General features: G+C 40.3%; 2 protein-coding genes across 4 annotated transcripts in view; one reads left to right on the top strand and one right to left on the bottom strand.

Moving 5' to 3' along the window:
• On the top strand, positions 1-19314 carry ARG2 (arginase 2). Its single transcript, XM_017829745.1, has 8 exons — positions 1-122; positions 249-321; positions 11628-11805; positions 12607-12766; positions 16225-16319; positions 16447-16551; positions 17925-18061; positions 18983-19314. The coding sequence occupies exons 1-8, from the start codon at positions 6-8 to the stop codon at positions 19186-19188; spliced, it is 1071 nt and encodes a 356-aa protein (XP_017685234.1). The 5' UTR covers positions 1-5; the 3' UTR covers positions 19189-19314.
• Positions 17373-24732, bottom strand: part of VTI1B (vesicle transport through interaction with t-SNAREs 1B) — a 14997-nt gene continuing 7637 nt past the window's right edge. The window contains exons 3-7 of one of the 3 annotated variants that reach the window (XR_001877173.1): positions 24312-24503; positions 22806-22979; positions 20794-20855; positions 19412-19688; positions 17373-17559 (exon numbers count right to left, since the gene is read on the bottom strand). Coding sequence is in view for 2 of the 3 variants with exons in the window: in XM_017829747.1 (XP_017685236.1) it covers positions 19592-19688; positions 20794-20855; positions 22806-22979; positions 24312-24503 (525 nt within the window). In the remaining variant the exon portion in view is untranslated. Of the gene's footprint in view, positions 17560-19303; positions 19689-20793; positions 20856-22805; positions 22980-24311; positions 24504-24732 lie in introns of those variants that run through there. The other 2 variants (XM_017829747.1, XM_017829748.1) reach the window with 2 other exon arrangements.

Genomic DNA, 24732 nt, shown 5'->3' on the forward strand with positions numbered 1-24732 from the left:
GCGCCATGTCCCTGCGCGGCGGCCTCGCGCGGCTCCTGCGCACGCGGGCGGACGCGGCGCCGCAGCCACCCCGGCGCGCGCGCTCCGTGGCGCTGGTGGGAGCGCCGCTGTCCCGGGGGCAGGTGGGCATCGCGGGGCATCGCGGGGCATCGCGGGGCATCGCGGGGCATCGCGGGGCATCGCGGGGCGGGGGGCGCCTGGCTGCGGGCAGCGCTGTCTGACGCGTTCCCCTTCTCTTTGTCTCGCAGAAGCGGCGGGGAGTGGACCACGGCCCCGCGACCCTCCGCGCCGCGGGGCTGGTGGAGCGGCTGGCCGGGCTCGGTGAGGCACCGCGCGGCGCGGCGGGGCGGGGGTGGCGGCGGGGACTGCGGGGATGCCCGCATCGCCCCCCTCCCCTTTCGGGAAAGCGTGACTCAGCCGCTCGCGGCGGGGTGCGGGGAGACGGGTCCCGCTTCCAGTCCCCCCCGGAACCCGCCGTGCCCTGGGGCCGGCGATGCCCGCAGCCTGGCCGCGGTGCCGGGAGGGAGAGGCTTTGTCGCATTCCGCACCCGGGCCTCGCGGGGTCCCCTAGAACAAAGAGAGGCCGATGCTCCGGCTCCCCGAGCGATGCGCTCCGGCTGCTCGGGAGCAGCGGGGAGCCGGGAGCGGCTGTGCCGCACAGCGAGCGCTGCACCGGCACATGGGACGTGTGCTGTTCCCGTGGTGACTCCCGGAAAGCTGGAGAAGCCAGAGGCCGTTCGAAACGCTGTGTGCCCTCTGTGCATCCAGCAAAGTAACCCCTGACGAGATCCTCTGTTTCTCACACTGTATAGGTGGGGGGGTTATGGGTTTTCTTTCGTTGTTGTTTTTTTTTTCTCTCCCATGTACCTAACCAGCTACGTAGCTTGTTCCTAAAATGCTTGTATGCTTTCAGGTGATGAAATTCAGAGCTTTCTGGAGAAATCTGCAGTTTTGTGTATGAGGTCTTGCCTGCAGCTTTACTTTGAAAACTTGCAAATACCACTTTGTGAATGGAGAGTTTCTGGTCTTTTTGTGCAAGGAAACCCATGCACTTATTTGTGATTCAGCTTCTCCATCTAATCCTTCTACAAGCTGAGACCTGCAGAAAACTGTATCACAGTTTATTAGAAACAGGACATGAGGGATAGAAACTTGTAAAGCCAAACTCTGTCTTGGAGAATCTTTAACCTGAGAAGTGTTAACTGAAAACTGTATGATGGGGATGAATTGCAGGGCTGGACCACAGAAAGAACTGTTATCTGCTCTCTGTGTGGTTAGTCAGTGGAGTTAAGATGCATACAGAGATAATAATCCTAATAATCCTCTAGCGATTTTATTCTGAATTTTAAGATCTCTTTAAAACAAAAGCAATTATTATGTGTAGTCCTTATTCTGGTAAATCCTGTAGCCTTATCCTGCATATCTTGTGATTCACAAGTTGAAAAGTCCCAATTTGCAATGAGATGAGTAGGCATTCTCTTCCTGTCTTTTTTGTGCAAAGTAGAGACACATGCTGTCCTTGGCAATATTTGAATTCTACTGAGCATGATGTATAAGCTCAGAAAATGTTGAAGAGGGCATCTAAAAGAAGTTTTATATACTGGAATAGTTACTGAGCTTAGAGTTTATTTAAAACGAGCAAGTTACCAGATTTGAAAGGAGGATGTTACTCAAAATAAGACTGTAGGCAACAGTTTATTTCATATTAATAACAGACTTTTATAATGGAAGGCTTGGAGTTCTCTTTCAAGTGGTTCAGAGCTAATATTTCCATTTTGTAAGAATTCTTTAGCAGAAAAAAAAAAACAAACCACAAAACCCGACAAATTTAAAAACTAGGAGAAAAAGCCCTCTCATTTGCATGACATAAGCTCACTTCAAAGGAACTTGTAGAAGATAGAAAGAAAAGAGAATTCAAGTTTTTTCTGGATTCCAGTGACAAAATGTTGTGGGGATAGAAATGAAGCAAGCTAAACTAAAAAAAAAAAGTGGAAGGTGAAAAATACTTTGACTGTTTAGTTGCTTATAGACTGTTTGCTCATCAATCAGTAATGCACATGGAGATATTTTGTTGCTGTTCCCTTACAATTTCTTCCTTCTGCAATTGCAGTTTCCTATTGCTGGCATGTTCTTCCACTGGGGTAGGGTTGGTCTGTTTTTGTCAGCTGGGGTTGGTCTACTGCTGCTTAAATCTCTGCAGCTCTTTAAAGAACAGGTTCTACTGTGAGGACCCATCCTGAAACAATGGCAGTCACCAGCATGCACAGAGGAATGGTTTACAGAGCAAAGACAATTTGCTTGAGGGTAGAGTGGTAGATAAAGGAGGACACTACCATGTAGCCTTTTCTATTGTACACATATATTGTTCATGGAAACTTACTTAACAAATGCTTGGTTTTGTGTGGGGGCTGTTTATTTTTCTTTCTTGGGTTGGCAACATAGCTTTGGCTGTAGTACTGTGATGATAGTGCCATTACTTGGAGTGCTGTGGTATGCTGAAGTGGCAGTAAAACTTTAGCTGCTTTGTCTTTCTAACACTATAATTTTCTTCTCATACTCTGAAGAAGGGAATGGAGCCACAGTATTATTCTCATTATTAACTTGGATGTTCTATTTATCTGTTTTGTTACAAGAGTTAATAATTTTCATGAGATCTTGATTGTTTTCCAGGAACAGGCAACTTATACTGCAGCAGACCACGTTTCTCCACTAAAAAGAAATAACATTTATCTAAGATAGAGGTCTTTGTCAAATTGGCTGATTTTGAAGCATTTGTGACATAGGGTCTATGGTGTGTGTGTGCGCATGTGGAAAGTGTTTGTTGTTGCATGCCCTCATTCCCTCCTCGGATGTGAGAGAATGCTATAACTTTGATTTTCCTTGTCATTACAAGTATGGAACCAGGTGTGAGGTCAGATGTGGAATGATGCTTCCCAGTAGAAGAGCGAGGGTGGATTCTGGGCAGTCTAAAGAAGTATAGAGGGAGGAAACAGGCAGTGTTCCTGTAATGAAAACTCTGTATTAACAGTAACTGTCAAAATTGCTCTTGCCTTGTTTCAAGTGGAAGAGATTTCTGGTGATCAGACTCTTCTGTTTGCCTGGAATTTTAAAGTTTGATTTATTAATTTTCCATTTGTAATTCAAGTTCAATTCGACCTGTATAAAATGAATGTGCTCTGGAGTGTCCTCTAAAAGGTAGCATTCAGATAGTGAGATGCATGCACTGTGTTTGTTACTTTTAATATGGAGCAGCTACATGGCTTTTCATATGCATGTGTGCCTGATTCAGTGACTTCAGTTTATAGTGCTCAAGCCACATCAGAGAGAGTGAGATATTTCTGGTTCCTCTTTTTGGATTGTTTTGTGCTTTGATTTCACTGGCTGGTGTATTTGGGAGGTGATTTTGTTGTTCCTTTCACCCTATCCTAATTTCTGTTCTTTCATAGTCTTATTGCAGTGTTCTGAGCTACTATTCTGTTTTCTGTTTTTGGGGGGCAGGAGGATCCCTCCCTTGAAAGATTGTGTGACTATACCTACATGGTATGGTAACTTCTTCACCGCCTCAAGTAGTGACTGCCTATGAATGGCTTGTTTATGCTTAGGCTGAAATATGAGGAGGGAGCTCTGAGGCAGATGTTATCATTAGTCTGCACCAGACTGTCAGAGATGAATCTGAGCCACCAACTTGACTTTTATCCCCTTGTTAGAAGCAGACAGAACACTGTTACGTGTTGGTAGTAGCTGGAGGTGTACTTGGGAAGAGAGTTACTGTAGCAGGAGTCCAGCTCCCAAGCCAAAAACAGTGGGTGTGCAAGTCTAGCAGGGATAATTTAAGATATAACTGACTATGCCTGTGGGGATTTTTATTCACCTTGGTGATGTTTGTCTGTTGGCTTTGTTCTTCTCCTAAGGGAAACTAAAATATTATCACCTTAAAGGACCCTTCCATCTTGCCAAAGAAGTAAAAGTGCTACGTGGAAATAGAGACCCATAACTCTTTGGCATGGGGGAGAAAAGCGTGTAGGGCTGTGTATTGCTCTGACAGTAAACAGAAATAGGTGCAGTATGTGGAGTCTCTTGGACTTTTGGTGGGAAGGAGTGGGGAAGATAAGTGACAGATGCATTTGACCTAAGCTATAGAAGGTGCTAAGTATGAAGTTTTTTAAAGTAAGAATTTCTTCGACCTCTCCTGTTTCCTCCAGATTAGGCAGAGTATCTAATCAAACTTTAATCCAGAGTGTTGCCTAGTCCTCTTACTTGAAGGAAAGAGGATCTTTCTCAAATTTTTTTACATAATGGATAGCTACTGGGTCTTCTGTAGCACCTGATGTGACTTAGAGCACCTCTGCTCTTGCTAACATGGGAACAACTTTAGTACGATTTCTTCCCAAGTATTCATTCTTGTATGTTGACTATTGTTGATTGTTGAATTAATTTTTTTTTCTTTATTTAGAGCTGGATACAGCTGGGTTGCTGAGTTTAGTCAGGCTTGGATTACTATAGAATTGATTAACAAAGTTTGGATCTGAGTTGCTGGCTTGACAAGTTGGTGGACTGCAGAGACATGTGGCTTACACACAGAGTAGAACTAGATTTGTCACAGAGAATGACCGTCATCTCACTATTCTTTTGTTTGACCAGAAAAAGTTCTTCTCTGGGAGCAGTAGGTTTCATGAGGTCAGTATAGTGACTCAGAAAGGAGTAACCTCCTTTAAAAGAGGAGTGGAGCTGCTAATTCCCATGTCACTGGACTTATGCTCCTGCTTTGCCCAAAACCATTGGACTGCTATTGACATCTGCTGCCAAAAATAGAATTCAACTTTGCTGTCTCACCAACATAGCCCATATGGTTAGTTTCAGTCTTAACAATAAATCATGAAGCAGCTTATTCTACATATATCTCCTCTTTTTCCACCTAAATCTTCTTGGGTGAAGAGTTTAGGAGGAAGATAAGCAGTTTTTTGATTATGTACCAATTATGCATACAGGTACTGGGGTTCAGCACATGTGCAGTGGCAAGAGTTACAGCTGCATTGTTGGGAAAATAATTTTCATCAGTCCATCCAGTAAATATATGTTTAAAGAGCTGCCTGTATCCCTGAAGAATTTGATATTTGATATTTGTATTATTCTGCTTGCCTATATTTGAGTTAAGATTGCGTTTACAGTCTGTAGTTTGACAAAGACCCATTTATGTTAGAAACAAGATCTGTCAGGAATGCAGTGTTCTTGGATTAGATTCTAGTTTAGCACTAGCTCTTACCTCAGCTGTTTCTCTTAAAAACTCAGTATTTTAGGCTTGTAAAGACATTAGTCAAATATCTCTAATCTGTAGAATTCCAATAAAGTCTAAATTCATTGTGTAGATAGCATCAAGATCTGGCTCTTTTAGACTGTCCTCACATTTTCTGCAGTTGATAAAGTTGAAATGGGAGACAGACAAAATTTTAAACAACTGCTGGCACTTAAGCAACATGTTGTTTAGTTAGATCTCTGCATTGCTGAGATAAGAAATGCTACTGCTTGTATTTTTTTTTTTCTGATTGCATCTGGTGTCAGTACTATCAAAGTTAAGTATTCATTTGCTAGGGACATTCTCAGGGAAAAAAATATTTTGGATATAGCATGAAGAGGTTAGACTAACAGCTAGGTCTTCTGCCCTACAAAGCAGAAATAGGAATGCACTTTTTTTACCCAGGCATGCTCTCTCCCTCCCCACTTTTTTCCCCTGAAACAGAATGGTAAATGGCAGTCCTCTTTCCTTTCTTTCCCTTAGACACAAGCATGCCTAAACAATTCTGTTTAATAATAGCAGTAAAACATGCTTATGTAGTACTGTAGCTTATTTTTGGAACTAGAATAAGTTACATCTTTTTTTTTTTTCATATACAGGGATAGATAAAGATCCAAGACACTCTTATTCTTGTTTACTTCTCAAATGTGGATTAGCTATGATTGGTTAGCTTCAAAGACCAGTGGTTTGTCAAAAATCAAAGCACAGCCAAATGGGCCGGTTCATTTGCAGTGAATCATTGAAATTATGCCAGTTGTCAGAATGCATCGGGGCAGGTGCTGCTCCACTCCATGAGGGAAGGCAGCCAGGAACCAGCTCTGATGACCAGGCAGGCAGAAGGAGCCCTGCTGGGGTTTTGCAGGAGAGCTGTTTTGGGAAGGCCTCTACCAAGGCTGTTTTTAGGTTACTGCTTCCCCACAGACCTCATCTGCTAGCTTGCCTTGAGCATGAGAGGCTCAGCTTCTAGAGCTGGAGAAGTGTACTCTGATAGCAGTTATGGTTTACCCTTTTGAATGCTGTACTCCTTGATATTTGCATGATAACAACTAGCCTTGGAAGTTACAAGAAAAATGCCAACAGTGAAAATGTATAGAGTCAGCAGTCCTTGCAGTAGGTTGATTCTGATTATCTTCCCTTCCCCACACTGATGGAATGTAAATCTGCTTGGTTTTGCTTTCGAACAAAAAGCTTTGTGTCAGTCATTGATTTGATGTTTGTTTTTCCCTTTCCCACTTGGCTGATGCACAGTTGAGGTTATGAATTATCTATGAAGTTGGCTTTAAAAGAAACTTTATTAATTTGGGGTAAATGTCACTTGGTGCTTTAACTGTAATTGTTCCATGTATCGGTTTAGTTTAAATACATCTAAAAAATTAAGCTATCCTGATGAAGATCAGGAAACCTGAACTGATTATTTCTTTCTAATCTTTCAATAAAGGGAGACTAGATTCAAGGACCAATGAACAGAGCTCTTGGAAGTTTTGTATTTCTTTGGGTTTATGGTGATGCCCTTCATCCTTGATACTTTTATATTATAAAATTAGTTTTAATACATGACAGCTGAATTTCTGCACATATATAATTCTCTCTGGATTGGAGTAAATTCAGATCCCATGCTGTTTTATTTTTACTACTATGAATGGTATTGAAGGAGTGGAGTTATTGGGGAGGGGCACAAAGAGAGATGACAGAGGGAAAACTTGGGTAATGAGTTAAGTTTCATTTGAATAGGAAGAAGTGAAGTGATTAGATTAGTGGTTAGTTTCTTGCAGCTGGTAAGAGGGAGGAAGACAACTTCAGTAACCTCTGATATATTCTGCTCTCCCTTCCTCTGAAGTGTTACCTGTCTGTGTTAACTAATATAATAACTACTTACTTCTGTAGCAACCTAAAGCACAAGGTGCTTGTTGCTGAGGAAAGTTGTTTTGGCATTATGATTCCCTGTGGCTATAAGTGCCCCACTGTGCTCTAGTTATCAGGAACTGCTTCTGGGTTAAGCTTATTTGAAGGGAATTAGAACTTGTGCAGGGTTTGGTCATGTGGCAGACGCAATAGCTACACCCTTCTCTCTGATGCAAGCCACAGTGCAAATGTTTCCCAACAGCTGATACTGACGTTTTTGAAGACCTCTTCAGGTCAAATGCACTGGATTTCATAAGAGATTAAAGTTACAAGCAGTTTTCAGAGGGAAATGAGGTGGCTGCTTGATTTGGGGTTGGCAAAATACTTTTTTTCCTCATTTCATACAAGGGACAACCTGAGACTAGAGACTTATGGTAGCAGTTGGAATTGGGTTTGCTAGTTACTGTTGTATGAGCTGAAGCCTTTTAAATCATACACTACCGAAACTTTGTCTTAAACCAGACCTTTCAAAATTCCAAATGGGTGGGAATTGCTCAGACAAGAACTTGCCTTTTAGGAAGTGAAATTTTAGAGATGACAGAAACCTATTTAACCAATGTCTGTATTCCAGTAGGAGATTTCTTCCAGCAGATACGCATTCAGTTTAAAGAGAATTAGATGCTGTGTAATGAACTTCCAAGCAAGAAGGTTATGATTAAACTAGGCTGCTGAACTCTGAGTCTCTTGTAGTAAGAACCTTGCTAACCTAGTTGCTAGCCTAACTTTGCACTTTGTATAGTTTTAACGCACACGCGCCCTGGATAATGCTGGATGGTTAAAACTGTCTTTAAAAAAAACCCTTCGGAATGCACTGCTCATAATGAATTGAGCCATTTGTTTGCTGTTGTGTAACATTTTGACAGTGTCTCTGAGAAATGATTATAAAGTCTGCACCATAAGCCAATAGACTTACACTGAAAAGGATGTTAACTTTGTTTTGTTCACAGGAAGTAAAATGTTAAGTTTGTCTATAAACATTGTTCATAATAGTCATTGCTTCTGAAAAAACCTTTCTGTGTCTGGTGATTTGATAAATGGGTCTATAATCTGAGAAAACAGTTTGCAGGAGTGATGCTTTCATGTAAACAGCTTTATATAACACATAGTATGAAGTAAGGTCTGTTACCTGAAATTTCCAGATTCTTTTGAAGTAGTTCACCCTGAAGAGGAAAGATTTACTTTTCCCATTTAGGACTTTTTTAAATGTCCAGCTCACAAAGATCCAGTGTATACTGGCAGTGTCGGGAGACCATTTCTATATCATGTTCCATATAGTTTTGTTCCAGTTCCCATTTGCTGCCTTGTAGAGCTGTTATATTTGTTACAGGAGGGTGCCATGGGGCAATGTCAGCAGACAGCCTGGATTTGGAAAGCTGAATCTTCTACTGTCAGTTTGCTGCATCTGTCACTGGTGCAGTTTCCTAGTAGAAGAGGACTAGAGGGGAGGCTTTCCCTGCTGCTGCCCAGATGTCTTCCAGTTAAATGCCACCTGTTTTTACAGAAGAAAGTTGTCTCTAAATCTGTGCAGGGAAATTACTGTAGTAACTGCTGCCTACTGTGTGTATTTTGCTTAAGATGATAGGAAGTGATCTTTAGCCTTGCTTTTTAGCAAAGCTGTATGACATCTTATGCCCCTGTTATAAGCATCATTGAGTTGAGCCTCAGTACTACATCACTAACTTATTTGAAAAGGCAGGCCAGGAACTTTATTTTCTTAAGTATGTTCTTAATTAGTATTTCTACCTTTTTTTTTTTTCCTTTAAGTCTGAGTAAGGCTTCTAAGTAGGAAAAATGTGGATTTCTTTTACCTGATACAGGTAAGGTTCTGGTTCTGGCTGTGCATGCCGGATAAATGACTGCTGTCTGTCCCCTGGTCTGCTGGTTGAATGCCTGTGTAACCTTTCCCTAACCTGTGCTGGTCAAAAGAAGTTAACCTAGGAATGATCTATTGTACAAACTATTTCATGCTAATTTATTAATTTTTGGCTAAAATATGCCGCCAGGTAGCGCTGTTGATGAAACTCAGTCAGAGGGGGGATTGCACTCCTAAGCCATAGAAGAGAGGGTGCTGCCTTTACATGCTGGTCATTCATACTGACAGGACTGTTGTGTATATGTGCATCTTAGTTATGGAACTATACTGTGTGTTCATACTCAGCTTGCACCTTTATCTCCCTGATATCTTTCACGCTCCTGTAACAGAAATAGACTATTCAGGCCTGCTGTTTTGTTTCTCTCACTTCAAAAAGGGAAAGGGATCTCCTCTTAAACTAGAGTGCTGATGGAGCTGACTTGTATGGATTTGGTTGTTATAAATTTTCTGTGTTATAAATTATGTGTTGTTGATAATTGACTAATGGATCAAACAGAATATATTTTTCATTTGAATGTAATTTCTGTTACAGCTTGAAAGTGTGAACAAAAGACTTTTGATCACATTTAATTTCATATTATTTAGTTACTAGCAAAATGTCTGTGGTGTTTACTCTGTAAGTACTGTACGGTACACTTTCATTTTAAAAGAACTTCAATTCTGGCTAGACCTAATCTGTTTTACTGACAAATGGCGTGGATGCTGTGTTTTTTAATGAATATAAGGAAGCTGGCTTTTCTATCTGCCCACAGCTTTCTCTAGCTTTCAGGACTTGCATCTACAGCCTTTTAAAAGGCCCCATATATTCTTCATCTTAACTTTCTGTGTGGATTTAGAAAGCTGTTCATTTATAAGTGTTAGTATCTTATTGCCCCAACTACAAAGAAAGTAAGAGGATATTGCTTGGTCAGGTACATCATAAAATCTTTCACTGATTGCCAAATAACAGCAAGATCCACAACATTGCACTGCACTACAGCACATCTGTTCATTGAGCAATTTCTGTGTTGTGCAAAATAATGTAGTTGAAAAAGTTTAAGTTTTTTATTTCTTAAATCAAAACTACATGCAAGCAGGCAGATGAAATGGAAAACAATTCAGATCTTTAAGTTTTGGACTAATATCTGAGAGTGTAAATAGAAGCTAAGAGAATAATTTGACATGAACTATTTTTCTTTGTTTGGTAAGCATTAAGACAAAAGTGCATGTTGATTTCATCTCTCTAATATCTGATCAAACAAAAAAAAATGTGCACGGGTACATACACACTTCTAATCAGTTTGGGATACATGGTTTAACCACGTACTATGAATTTTTTTTGTCTGTATACTATCTATTCACTAAGCTTTCCCTTTGCCCTGAGGTCATTTAATTTTAGTTTTCAAAACACTAGGCACAATTAAAACAAATAGTAGGAAGAGAAGATATTAATGTTTGAGTATTGGATTAGCGTGTACTTCTGAAATTAACTGTATCTTAATCAGATAGCCTTTGGATAGTTGACTGAAAACATTCCTTATCACCCTGGGAAACTTGAGCTGTCCTCTGCAAGCACATAAAAACAGTGGGCCTAAAGAAGAGGGACGCACAAAGCTGAGAAAAGTAACTGCTACAAGGTTTATGAACCCTAAAATAGTAACAAAATAGTAGATAGCTGTAAAGAACATAGTAACAAAACCTGAAGACATCTAATGTCTTTAACAGAGATTAGGCTTTTCTATAAAAATAATTAGAGGAAGTTATGAAAGTACCATGCGTACAAAAAGTGGACAAGATCGCAGAATTTTGGACCCCAAAATTCTGTCCATCTATCTCTACCATAGCCACATGTTAAGGTATATGAACCTGATGTGATCCTAGGAAACTAATGGCTTTTTTTACTCAGAAGCTGAACCAAGTCTTTTTGCCCTACAATGGGAACAGGGAGGATGGCAGGGTAAAGTAGAAAGAAATTCTTGAACACCTGATACTTCTCTAAACACACTTGCTAGAATCTGCTATGTGTGGCCTGCCTTGAAAGTTTTAACCAATTCTTTAAAGTGCAATGAAAGATGGCATGGTTGGGTCTTTGTTTTACACTGATCTGAAGATGGAGCTTCATGATACAATTGCCTGGATTTTTTTGGGCCTTGAAAATGGAAAGCAACTGTTAGGATTTGGATGTAGTTAGTGAAATGTGTAGTCCTAACCATCTTTGAGCAGCTGAGCTCATTTAAGGCTGTATACTACCTTAATGGGAAGGAAGATGGCAATACAAACTGTAATTTTTCATGTTAAAAATGGCCAAGAAATAATTTTTAAAAACCCCAAACTGTTTTCCTAAGTGACTTTTTATGACTGGCATAGTTTAATTTATCACTAAATTAAAGTGATAATGTTGTCTTAAGCTTTCTAATCTAGAAAGCTGTGCCAGTTTGCAAGGGCATGCAAAGAGTCAAATGGATCCATTCCCTTCCTGTTGTTCCTTTCATACTTTCCCAACTGATTTTCTCATTTTGAACATTTTTCTGGGAACTTACCTAAGTAACTCACTTTCTCCTTTTGCTGCTGTGTTCCCAGGATGCCAAGTGCATGACTTTGGAGATTTGGATTTCACTCAAGTTCCCAACGATGAACTGTACAACAACCTGGTTTTGTATCCCCGGTCGGTGGGTTTGGCCAGCCAGGTACTGGCTGATGCTGTCAGCAGAGCAGTAGCTGCTGGACACAGATGTGTGACTCTAGGAGGTGATCACAGGTGAGCTGAACTAAAAGCAAGTAGTGGTTCATGCTGCAGGTTGACATTTGAAGTGTAAGAATTTAATTAAAAATGAAGGGGACTTACAGTTTGGGGTAATTTCCTTGCAATACCATAGGGTATGGGCTTTTAGTGTGAACATAGAAGACAGTTACAAAAACCTGACCTTCTAAGACAGTTCTGCTTAGTTCTAGACTGGTCAGTGATCTGGAGACATACAAATGAGATTTTCCTGTTTGGGAAGGTTTGTGTCATCAGGTTTCTTTATAGCAACTGCTTTAGTTTCTTTACTGTTGAATGTTTTGTGACATCTCTTTTGCCCATCAGCTCTTAGGATAGGTTTGTAATGCCTGCACACAGACAATTTTGTTATAGATCTTATAACATGTGGATCTTTTTCCTCTTTTTCACTAACCTTTGGCCTGAGAATTGGTTGAAGAAGGTAGGGCATGTAAGAATGAATTGTGGGTGGAGGTGTCATGACTAGAATGAAAAATGGGTGAACAGCAGACTAGATTTTCTAGATTATTTGGATCTAGAGCAGGTGAAAATTAAGAGTGTGGGAAGGCTGACAGCAGAGAGTGCTAAGAGTATAGTCCCACAGAGTTACTTGGGAGTCTCCTGGAATCACGATAGTGGCATGCCATGCAGTTTGTATGGGATGCACCCTTAATTGTCACACCTGTCTGATGTATGCAAACATGACAGTATGGCTGACTGAAGTTGCAGAGACTTCCCATTGTCCTTGCAGTTGTTCTGAAGGAGAAATGGTGACTAAAGACTTTGCTACTGTACTTCCAGCTTGGCACTTGGTTCCGTCAGTGGCCATGCACAGCAGTGCCCACACCTTGGAGTGATCTGGGTGGATGCACATGCTGATATCAACACGCCTCTCACAACTCAGTCTGGAAGCCTCCATGGACAACCTCTCTCATTTCTCTTGAGAGAGCTTCAAGATAAAGTAAGTGTCCTGGTTGTACACTTAGCCTGTATGGCATCCTCATAACATTTTACCATTTCTGGTGTGAGGTACTTTCTTACCTGCTGCAAATGCAGACCTCTTCTATCTGAGCACAACAAAAACCATGTATTGTTGTGTGTGTACATGTGCACATGCATGCACACGTACACACAAGTGCCATACACACATGTAAATACAGATACACACACTTAAGAATGAGAAAAAGCTTTCCTGTATGTTGGCCCCCTTGGGGGCTGTACAGTGAGCCAGAGTTCACACCAGCTGTATGCAGCAGCTGACTGTGGCATTGCTTCTACAGAATGAGTGGGGTTGTCGCCCAGGCTGGGCAACGGCAGCACTGCTACCAAATGAGCAGGAACCTCCCCCACAGGCCAGCCTGTGAGAGCTGTGCTGAGCTCACCTCCAGTGACAGCTGGTTCCTGTATACCTGGCACACTGCTTTTGCTTAGTTTGGCTCCTCCATGTTTTGACAACCTTGGGGCCTGACAAGGGCGGCTCCTGCACAATCTAGTCCCTGGTGTTGTCTCCACTGGCAAATATTACACATCAGAACAGCTGTACCTGCTTATAGTGTGCTTTTAAAGAGATAGTCTTGGAAAGAGGTCAAATTTATCAAACAGAGCTGTTTACTGGGACACATGGAATGTACATGGCCTGGTTTTGCTGCTGTCAAGATGCTTAACAGTAGGTTGACCTATGGCCTGTGAACCCTTTCTGGCTTGGCTGTATTGCCCTGTTCAGGAACCTACAGCATCTACTGAAGACGTGGCAGTGGCAGCCGAGGCCTTTGCAGTAGGGACTTAAAAACAACAATCTGCTTCTGCTGAAGCTTAGGCTGGAGAGTGGGAGCAGGATCAGCAGCTGCATATTGAGAATGGATGCTGGAGCTGCAGAAAACCTGGCCACTTTATTCTGGCATTCTGCATTGCTAGTTATTACTGTTAGATTTCTCTTTTCTCTCTGATAAATTTTGGGGGTGCTGTGTTGCTGAAAGTATGCCTCTTCCAAACAAGATCAAGCATGTTTAAAATCTTTATGGCTACTAAAGATACTGCTGTGTTAGTACCTGTTCAGCATGGCAATACTGCAGTTGTATGGTAAAGCTCTTCTGCTCTTCTCCTGCAAATTCTTTTGAATGATTTCCATCCAGAAGTCACTTGGTGTTTTTACATACTTTCCTCTTTCTAGTAATTCTTGTGTGGTCTATACAATTTGGAATTCCCAAAGTAATGCAAAATTAATGGGGCTTTTTGGAATACCCCCAGAACACAGGGTTAATATAAAAGGTTACTGTATTTCTAGTTTCTTGCCCATAAGCTTAGAGGGGGTGATTTTTTTTCTTTTTGGCAACTATATCCACTTTTGCAGGAGACAAAGGAAGAGCAAGAGAAAATTTTGTGAATTTTAGAGCTCACCTAAAGTGAACAGTTTGGTGAGAACAGAACAAAACTGTTCTCTGATAGCTGAAGAAGGAGGAGAAATTGGCTTCCTCTGTATCCATTACTGATCTCTGGTCTGCTGAGCTCCAGTTCTTGAACAACACAGAAAAGCAGTAATTTTTTTTTATATTTCCCCTTGATCCCCAACATGCTAAAAGATTACTATGAGCTTTCTGGGGTCAGTGGGGGAGCAGGACTCTTGCCAGTGGCAGCAGTAAACAAAGAGTAAGATTGGGCTATGCTTAGAGACAAGCTACTCAGGCATGGTGCTGGTTCTGATATCTCCTCACAAGTCCACCTAAATTCTAGCAGTCAGGATGCTGTGCAGAAGCATCTGACACAAGCTCCTTGACCTGGGTGTGCAGTTACACAAACGTGTGTGCACTCAGGGGGTTTTCTTACCCTCTTTAGAGGAAGGAAAACCAACATATATCCTGCTGGTACCACAAGGCTTCCACAGCAACTGTTTAGCAGTAGCAGAATGTGCCTCAGCTTGTCTGGTCAATCATTTGCCAATAGTCTGCCCAATAGTTTGCCTGGCTAATACTTGCCTTGACTTTCTGGAGCGAACCATGATATGTGTGCACAAGTGCATGTGGCTCACTCTCTCACTCTCACGTAGTAGAGCAGCTAAGTCAGTAATGGGACAAAAAAATTGACTGTCCTCCTTTCCTGACTGCTTCAGGGCTCCTGGAACCATTCAAACTCACAAACTGCTATTAATACCTTACCATGAAAATGCCTGCACCTTTGGTTTTACTACCAGCAACTCCTTTTCTACTGCAACAAAGCAAAAACACAGCCTGCCAAAGGCAGTTAAGGCAGTTTTATTTATGTACAGTCAAAGAGGTGTACTTAAAATTGGCAGTATTAAATCTGCTGAATCATTGACACTAGAGAGTATCTGACAATATTATCAATACTATGCTCAGTTTATGGTATGGTGATGGGTTTTGTGGCTGTTCATTTTGGAAACCTGAATTATTTTTCGTAGCGGTCTCCATTTATCCCTCTTCTGAATTCATTGCCCCAGAGTAACAAATACTTTCATAATCTGTGCCAGTTTAATCCCAATGTAACTAAATATAGCTATGTGTGGGTTAGCCTTCAAAAACAAATCCAATATTGTAACTAGAATAAAATTAATAATTGAGAAGTATAAGAGGGAAACAAAACCGCCTTGCTGTGTGACAGCTGTGTTGGCTGTAGCCATTTTCAGAGCTGGGAGAAGAAGAGAAACATAAGTTAATTTAAAGCACTCCTAAACTTAGTAGATATTACTAACTGAACGATTTCTATATTGCATAACATGACTACTTAATTACCAAAGCTGAAAAATTGTGATCTCGTAATCTTTCAGTTGCTGTCCTAGATCTGCTCTCTTCAGTTCTGTATTAAAACCAGTATGATGTAACCCACTGTGGAGGCCCAACATCTTGTCCTGCTCTTTTTTTAAATCTTTTTTTGTTTTTAACTTCTTACTTTGAATTTGAATTCTTTGAATTTGTCCATTCTTAATACTGGTTTTGGAACAAAGTTTCCATGACTTTGGTGGTTCTCCTAAAAATATACAGGTGCCTTGGTTTTCATTTTTCCATTTAAGCCTGATATACTGGGTAAGTTACACATCACTGCCATTAAATGCACTGGGTAAGTGATCTGCATCTGGGCATCTAGTTTCTTATCATTCCCCCTTACACTCACTGATGATAATTACTTACTGCTTGTGGGTTTGGGCTTTTTATTCCTCCTTCTCTTCAAACTGGAGAATGTAGAAGAGTTAAAAACTTCATCCATTAACATTCAGCTCAGGTAAAGTTGTACCACTTTACCTGAGTTGAAAGTAAGGACTGATTACATCAGGATTCCACTTTCAAGTTTCTCTGTTTAGACAGAGAAAGGATGTTATAAATAAATACCAAGTTCTGAGGGAAGCATTAAATACAGTTTTGTTGTATATGTCATTAAACTAATGTAATACCAAACCATTGCTTTCAGGTACCACAACTTCCTGGCTTTTCCTGGATAAAGCCCTGTCTTTCAGCATCTGATATTGTGTACATTGGTTTGAGGGATGTGGATCCTGCTGAATAGTAAGTTGGTTTAGATTAAAGAGTTTTTTGTAAAGGCTGAAATCATGAGCTTGAAATCATGTTCACAAGCATTGCTAGATTTAAGCTTAGACTGGTAACAATTGTTTTAAAAAAATTATTTTAACAGCTATATTTTGAAGAAGTATGACATCCAGTATTTTTCCATGAGGGATATTGATCGCCTTGGAATTCGGAAAGTTATGGAAAGAACATTTGAACAGCTGATGGGCAGGTAACAAACTATTATCTGATTTAAACTACTCTTGTTGAATATCTACTTTCCTGAAAGTTATTTAAGTGAAAGTCACTTGATGTCAGGCAGCTGTACAGAACTGTGACAATGTCCAGTAAATTGCAAAGTCCTCGACTTCCACATCTTGAACTGCAACCATTTTGCAGTGTTTGGCAAAAAGCTATGAGAGGTTACATTAGTGAGTACAGCTGGGGCTCTGTTTTATACGTTTTGGTTCTGTTTTTTAAGGAATTCTGCATTTTTCTGCAGTTTGATGTTTGAATCAACTCAGAGTCCAGGATACCCATTATACTTTAAAAAATAATATAGCAACTTGACAGTAACTCAAATTCAGCTGTTAGCGCGTGAGGTGGAAGCATTTAAAGGCGTCCTCCTTAGACTGTGCTCACCCCTGCTGTCCTGGTGGTGGCTGCTACTTTCAGTGCAGCTGGTAAAGTTCACTGTAACCACTCCCTTACTGCAGTTCACTACTGCTGTCTTTGCTAACCTTGTTCAAGTTTGGGGAACCCAGTCAGGGAGCGTATCATGATAGTCTAGGAACAGGGAGAGGGTCAGAGTTAGGGTAACCTCTCACCACAGGTTAGGACTTGTGCTGCATGCTGTTGTTTTCTAAAGGTGTGCTCACCTTTCCTAGCTGCAGCTGTGCCAAGTAAAAAAGATGCTAATCCAGATGCTTCTCCCTACTGAGCATCTGCAGTAAGTTGGAAGTACAGTCTATCACTTATATAACTCATGACAAGCAGTGTCCAATTTATTAAGCTGTCATCAGTTGGCAGACTTGATATAGTAAGTAACTAACATTTTAGGTTAAAAATTATCCTTTATTTCTTCATCAACTAGGCTACATGGTATGGTTTGGAGGCAGTCTTCAACTATGGACCTGAAAAATGCTCATCTTGCTGAGCTGTTAGTGAAATCCTCAAGCTTGGTGCTTCCTCCATCCTAGATGCCATGCACATCAGTGGTTCAGCCTTTCACCCTGGCTTTCTGTACAAAGGGAGAAAAGGCTGGATTGTATCATACATTTCTCTACATTTTTCCAACTAAGGAGACAAATATCAGATAAAGTGGTTAGAACTAAAGTACTTATCTTCAACCAAATCACACCTGAGCAGATGCTCAGTCAAACTAGAAAGATGAATTTCAGTTTTCCCCATGTGTACTGAGCTAACAGATGTTTCAGAGTCCAAAGATATTTAAAAAAAAAGAATCCTTTTTTGGTATAGGGCATAGGGGAAGCTTTTAGCATCACTGAGCTCAATGCTACTTTGCTGATCAGCCTGGACAGTAGGAAATGCATGCAGAAAAAGTTAAAGTTCTGAGATTGCTTTTCTTGTTTTATTCTGTCTCAGGAGACAGAGACCAATTCACCTGAGTTTTGACATTGATGCTTTTGATCCCTCACTGGCTCCAGCAACGGGGACTCCTGTTCTAGGTGGATTAACTTACAGAGAAGGCATGTACATCACAGAGGAAATACACAACACAGGTAGGAGCTGACCAGCAGTATGGGGCTAAGCAAGGACAGGACAAGATACACAGAGCTCATATTGGTTGTTTTTCCTGCATAACTACATAAGATAAATGTAGTCAAAGCAAAGGTGCCTGTAAAGTCAATTCAGCCTTTAGTAAGGGCAAAAGTAGTCCTATGGTTGGGCAATACCCTTGGTGTTGGAAGCAGCTTAACCATCAACAACTTCAACTTACGAAAAGGAAATAAAATACACAATATATTAACAACTAATGTCAGAAATGTGTAATACTGTCCCCTAATCCTAAAGACATGAGGTAAGATGTAAAAAGGGGGATCCAGAATAAACAAATGGGTGCAAACAATTTTAAACAGTCTGAAGTTCCATTCTAGGATTCAAGGCTAACAAATCAAGCTTTCACAAAATATACTGCAGTTGACTCGATATATGAGGACTTTCATCTTATGCCATGGAGATTTTATTTAATGTGTTTAAACAATGTTATTTGTAGTGAAAGAAGGAAATAAAAATCACAACCAGACACTAGAGTCAATAGAATCATGAATAGGATGGCAAAAGAATACTAGGTGAGATGTCTTTTTATATCCCCTCATTTTTGGACTGGGAGAAAACAAAATTAAAAAAACATTCCTCTCATAAATGTGTATGGAACATCAAACTTAGTTTTTCTGAATGCTAAAAGCATGAATGGATGAGGTAGTGGTGATGTAAGAAAGAACCAAGTTAAAAACACAAACTGGCATCTGAGAACAATAACCTCATCCCTCACTTGAGAGCCAGTCTTACTTGTCCACAGGGTAGAGTAGGTCACAAGCCCAAATACCAGACTTGCTGCAATGAATAAAAGGCTCCTAAAGAGACCTTGCAGGATGTTGTACCCTTTGTCAGAGTAACAAAGCTGTGAATCACTTTCACAGGAATGCTTTCAGCTGTAGACATGGTTGAAGTCAATCCATTGCTTGGAGCTTCTCAAGAAGCAGTGAATGCAACTGCTAGTCTTGCAGTTGATGTGATAGCATCGTGCTTTGGGCAGACAAGAGAAGGAGCACACACCGCTTTTGATGGACTCCCAACACCCAGTTCTCCAGATGAATCTGACAGTGAAGAGCAAGTGAGGATTTAAGAACCCAAAGCAGTGGGTATATTGGACATTGCAGAGCTCGGCTGAGGCACTTCAGTGGATAGATTGTCAACACTTGGCAAATACTGTTAACTTCTCAATTTTTAAATAAACTAGCTTTTCCATTGATTGGTGGCTACTTTATTACATACCAAAATTTATTCATTTAGTTAAGTATATACAAAATGAGACAATAAAATATTTATTACCTTCTTATTAATCTTACCGGTAGTTCAAGTCTGTCTCTGCATTTTCCTTTTACTCCCATTCTCTCTCTTTTTAGTGTCAGTACAGTTTCAGGTGAATGTGCTGTCTCACCACTCAGTTCAATCCTCAGACAATCAAAGGGAACAGACAGCCCATCCTGTTCCTCAACAGTGGAAAAGTTCATCTCCATCATGAAGATTCATCTGCTGCGGAAGAATCTGTAGTAGACCACACCTCCTAGGATGGCCAGTTCCAGAATGATGATAATTGACAGCAACAACTTATTAGTGGTTACTCTAGAATTAAAAAATAATTTAAAAAAATCAATAAAAATCCAAGTTAATAAAAATCCCCCCCCTTGTTTATGAAAGTAGATTCTAGATCTAGATCACCATCTTACCTTCTGTAAGTATACTCCCTGTTTCAGCTAGACCCCACAGTGCTTTTCAAATAGCTCTTAACAAGCAGAAGGGGACAAAGAGCAATTTACTACTCATGTTTTCCTGGAAATTGTTTAAATCTTCTATTTCAACAGTAGCAGTTCTGTCCCTCTTCCCCTGCCCCACAAAAGATAGATAACTGCTCTATCTGTGCCTACTCATTCAATTAAGCAAAGAGGAAAATAACAATTGAAGTCTTTAATGTCACTTAAATGCTAAATCCTTTAATGTCACATAAAGTCACTTAAATGCTAAAACTCTCATTGTGGTGCTTTTCCCTGGAACTATGTGGTTGAAATAAAACTAAAATATCAAAATAATAATGTACTTTTACTATTGAAAATTATACAGTTATCGTAACTTCCTTCAGCAATGGCTGTAAAAGAAAGCTTGTTAGAGGATAAGTACCTACTGGAAATACAAACCATGAACTGGTTTGTAAGGCCAACTAAACAATATAGTTAAGAAACTGCAAATCCACTTAAGCATCCAAGGCTTTAGTCATCAAAATAGTATTAGATGAGACTCAGAGTGTCTCATAGGATAGCCTAGCTACTCTAGGGCAGTGCTGTGGTCTAAACAGATTTGTCTGTGTCATCAGACATCTAACTCGCTTAATGCTGCAGTGATTTATGGCACGATTTTTCCGACCTGAATAAGGAGGAGTTGCACCTAAAGTCACCATTAGCAATTCACTGTAACTTGCTTGTGTCCTCACCACAGTTTGGATGGTTAAAGATTTCACATTATCCTGACTGAGCAGCATAATTCAGTAGTGTTCAAGTGCCTGTAAGTAACTACCAGGGAGGAAAACACACTAATTAGCATCTGCATGTGGGCACACATATTTACACATTCCCTAAAACCTCCCTGTGGTTCCAGCTGACACTTACACTTACTTTTTTCCCTCTAAAACCAGCAGGCAATAATGCTCCATGCGGCTGTCAGCCATGCTACTCACCTCCGGGACATCGAACGTAGAATCTTGCGACTCTTGCTCAAGTTCTCACTTGTATTCACCAACTAAGAAGAGACAGAAGTTACTTGAACAGGACAGAAATCAGCTGAACAAACACACACCAGCTCTATAAAAATGCACCTGAAAGCAGCTGGTGTTGAAATGTTGCAATTAATAATGGGACCAAGGATAACCATATACTCCCAAAATTCCGAGACAACATTGCTTTCTACACACAATACCATCTGGAATCATTGCCTCTTTTCTAAGGAGGAAGTAAGACTTCTGTGTATACTTTTCGTGAGATACATACAAAGATATGCAACTTAGGACCTCTTTCTGCCCCTTTAGTTAATCTAGAAATATCAGAAATTAGCTCCTTTCATTAAATTTCATTTCATTATTCTAGTTGAAATATAAGAAAATTATACTGACATGTTCCCTCCCAGCGCATATCGAACTGCTTTGAAATGCCTTTCCATTTCTAGCAAAGAAAGAACTGTGTTGCATTGATAGGTCTAAGTGACCCAGTGGGTAGCAGCTCTAGCTGTTAATAGATGATCCACTTCAACTTTGTAATGCTCAGAAATTAACTGTATCCAGTCAGCTATCAAGAAGCATGTAATTAGGTGAGGTTATAGCCAACTAAAAAAGGTGTTGCCTCACAGACAGAGGCAGGATCCGTGATGTGTGGTCTCCAGGTAAGATTTCGCTATTCCACTTCCAAACCTAAGGAAGTGAAGGGTAAGCTAGGTCTTACATAACAGACACCTGCCTGCACAATTCCTCTGTGGTTTAAACTATTGCCCTCAACTGGAAAACTGGCCCTGTACGTATGTTACTTTGCACTGAGACGGACTGGGTGAAGCTGGGAAGAAAGCTACCAAGCCCAATCAGAGCTTAGTAGATTTCCAGTCTTCACTATGAAAGAACAAACAAGAAGAAAGTCTGCTTCCAGCTGAAACGTGTGGTTCACACAATTTAGCAACACATTGCCTAAAAGGGTCACAATACAAGTCACAGACACAGTTTAGTGATGAACACAGTAGTGCTGGGTTAATGGCTGGACTTGATCTTTTCCAACCTAAACAATTCCATGCTTCTGTGAGCAATCTGTTGATAGACTGAGACGCCTGAAGGACAGTAATATTTTTTATTAGGAAAAGGACAAAAACTACACCTACAAATCTTAGGATAAATTTCCTTTCCTGCTCTCCAACCCAAATCTGGGAACAGGACAAATCAAATTCTGACTGAAATGACAGATGAAAAAGCTACAGGCTTTGTTGAAATGAGTAGAGAGAACTTCTAAGAAAAGGGGTATGCTTTTTGTTTTGGCTGAGTGTGCTTACTTGCCAAACTCAGCCATCCCCCTACAAGTCACTCACCTAAAGCTTTACAGTCAGGATCCCTTGTACACACAGAAATTCCCATCAGCTTGTTACTTCAAAAATCAAATTTTCAGTTTTGCATATATGTGTAAACAAAACAAGTGAACTAGTTTTTGAAGCTTTCATAGTAGAAACAGAGTCTTGAACCAAGGATGAGAACAGGCATCTTGTCTGACACCACTTTCTCCCTCCCTACAAATATTGGAAGGATAGTAATTAAGTAATTATACTTCTACTAAATTTAATTTAATTACAAAAACTTGCTAAATTTGCTTCCTAGATCTAAACTTTTACTAGTAATCTAGTGGTGGGCAACTCCTCAGCAATTTTTTAATCTGTAATATTTTCAGTAATGCTATTTTTTTTTAGTTTATAGGTCTGATATCTAATCTTGTACAGGCACAGCAGCAGACATTTGACCACTGTGCTTTGGGCCCTTCTACAGTAATTATTTTCCTTTTAAAGAGGACAGCACAGAAATGTGGCAGTCTGGATGTGGTTTGTAGAAACATTCCATTGGATTACTATGTCTAGGGGAGTGTGTCAGAGTAATTATTGGCATACAGTTCCCCCAAAACTACCATCAGGTTGTTTCAAAGCAATGCCAACAGTTTCCCTGCTTACTCTGCTCTTGGTGCGTTCCAGCTGCTCCCGCTGCTCCCCAAGTTCTTCGATTATATCGGTGCCAATCTGATCTGTTTCAGCAGCAATTCGGTGCGAGCGCTCAATGCTCTGACTGGCTCGGTTCAGACTGTCTGTTCCCTGGAGAAGCAGCACCCTCTGTGACTGCAGATTAGTCTGAAAAATAATGTAAGATTAACTATTAAGCACAAAGACAGAAGTATTAGGCTTCTGACATATTAAAAAGTTGGGATGTGACTCCATAGGCCATTCATTTGTATTAGCTGTACATGCTTCTTACGTTAAATGATGTGGCCCAGTTAATTTTGACACAGCCTTGTCTACATGGTAAGATTATGGCCAAATCTGGTTAAATCTCAAAAAAGTATATGCTTCTAAAGAGTTAAAACAGTTATAAAAAACTGCCTTTGCAACAATTTACTTTTCCATCAAAGAACATTTACATGAAAATAGTATCTTTCTTTCCAGATGCTACCTTGTCCTTCCATTCATATCTTAAAGTCAGCCTTATTTGTGAATTCACAGTTGGTTGCCAGGGAGATCAGTAAGAGTTTACAGTCAAAAGGATTAGAAACAAACAGCACTAACAGATGGACTGCTAAGTAACAAAGATCTTTTCGTGCCAGTAGCCTGGGCTAGAGGATAAGGAATATTTGCTGACCTTGGGATCAAAAGGTAGCTCAAAATAAAGTACTTTCTTAAGCTTCAGAAAGCTACCACCCTGTTCTCAAGTTTTAGAGGATTCAGTCAAGAGGAATCAAATGCAAAAATTTACCAAGCTACCACAGAAGGAAATACCAAGGAAAAAGCCTCCCTCAAACCTTCCTTATCTAGGGCAGACAAACAAAGAGCCCACCTCCATGAACTTTCTGTACAGATCACAGCACTTTGAAAATAATGAGGAGATTCAGTCTCGCTAGCTCAGATATCTCTATGCATATCGGGTAAACAAAGAAATTGGTATATTTCTTGCACTGTAGCAGCAAAACCACAGTGAACAAAGCGCTAAGAGGGTCAAGAGTTCTTATATTTTCTTAAAATTACTTACACTGAGATTGCTTAAAAGAGAATTTTACCAAAGAACCTATACAATGCATGATTCACACTTTGATAGTTTTGGAGACTAAAACTAGGTAAGTTAACCTTTTTTTTCAGTCAGTAGCATCACTTTTATGTTTTCATTTCTGTAGGGGATGATTAAATGAAGCATTTCAGTACAGAATGTTGTGCAAGTTACTAACTGCATGGCTTTCAGGGAGTTCCATTTTGATTATACTCCTATCTTTGTTTTAGAACAGCAAAACTCTCCTCTGAGTTCCAGGTGTTCTTTCTCCTCCCTGAGATATTCATGTTACATGCAGAGAGATATACAGGGAGTTATAAAAGCACAGAAGTGGTTTAAAGTAGAAAAACTGTAAACAATACATCTGCAATATTGTTTTTAAACAATCACAGCAAAGTTAAATAAAATTTACATCTGATCCTCACACTTTGTTCATTTTCTGTGGAGAAGATTCCATATTTTATATCGCCTTGACTTCCATGGCCCACTCCCAAATCTGTGCTTCTCATCTCTCTCTGGAACATGGACAGGTCTCTTCTGTACGCTCGGATTTTGCTCATCATTTGGTTGCGGAAAGGCAGGGGAGCATACTTCAGTTCTTCCTCCATTTCACGCAGCTTTAACAAAAGAAAGTATGTTTATTTTTTAAAGCACCAAATCTATTCTCAGCAGCAGCTATACTCAAAACTCACCATCAGATGAAGGGATTCATATGTTTTTAATGGACTGGGTGAGGGGGATTAACCTGAAACCCTATACCTCTATCTAGTAACTAGGACAACAACGCTGTTCGGCCCACGTGGATTTTCAGACACGCAACGCTTCAAGAAAAAAAAAGTTGCCAAG

The sequence above is a fragment of the Lepidothrix coronata genome, unplaced genomic scaffold (genome assembly GCF_001604755.1).
Source record: "Lepidothrix coronata isolate B3197 unplaced genomic scaffold, Lepidothrix_coronata-1.0 Scaffold168, whole genome shotgun sequence".
NCBI classification, from domain to species: Eukaryota; Metazoa; Chordata; class Aves; order Passeriformes; family Pipridae; genus Lepidothrix; species Lepidothrix coronata.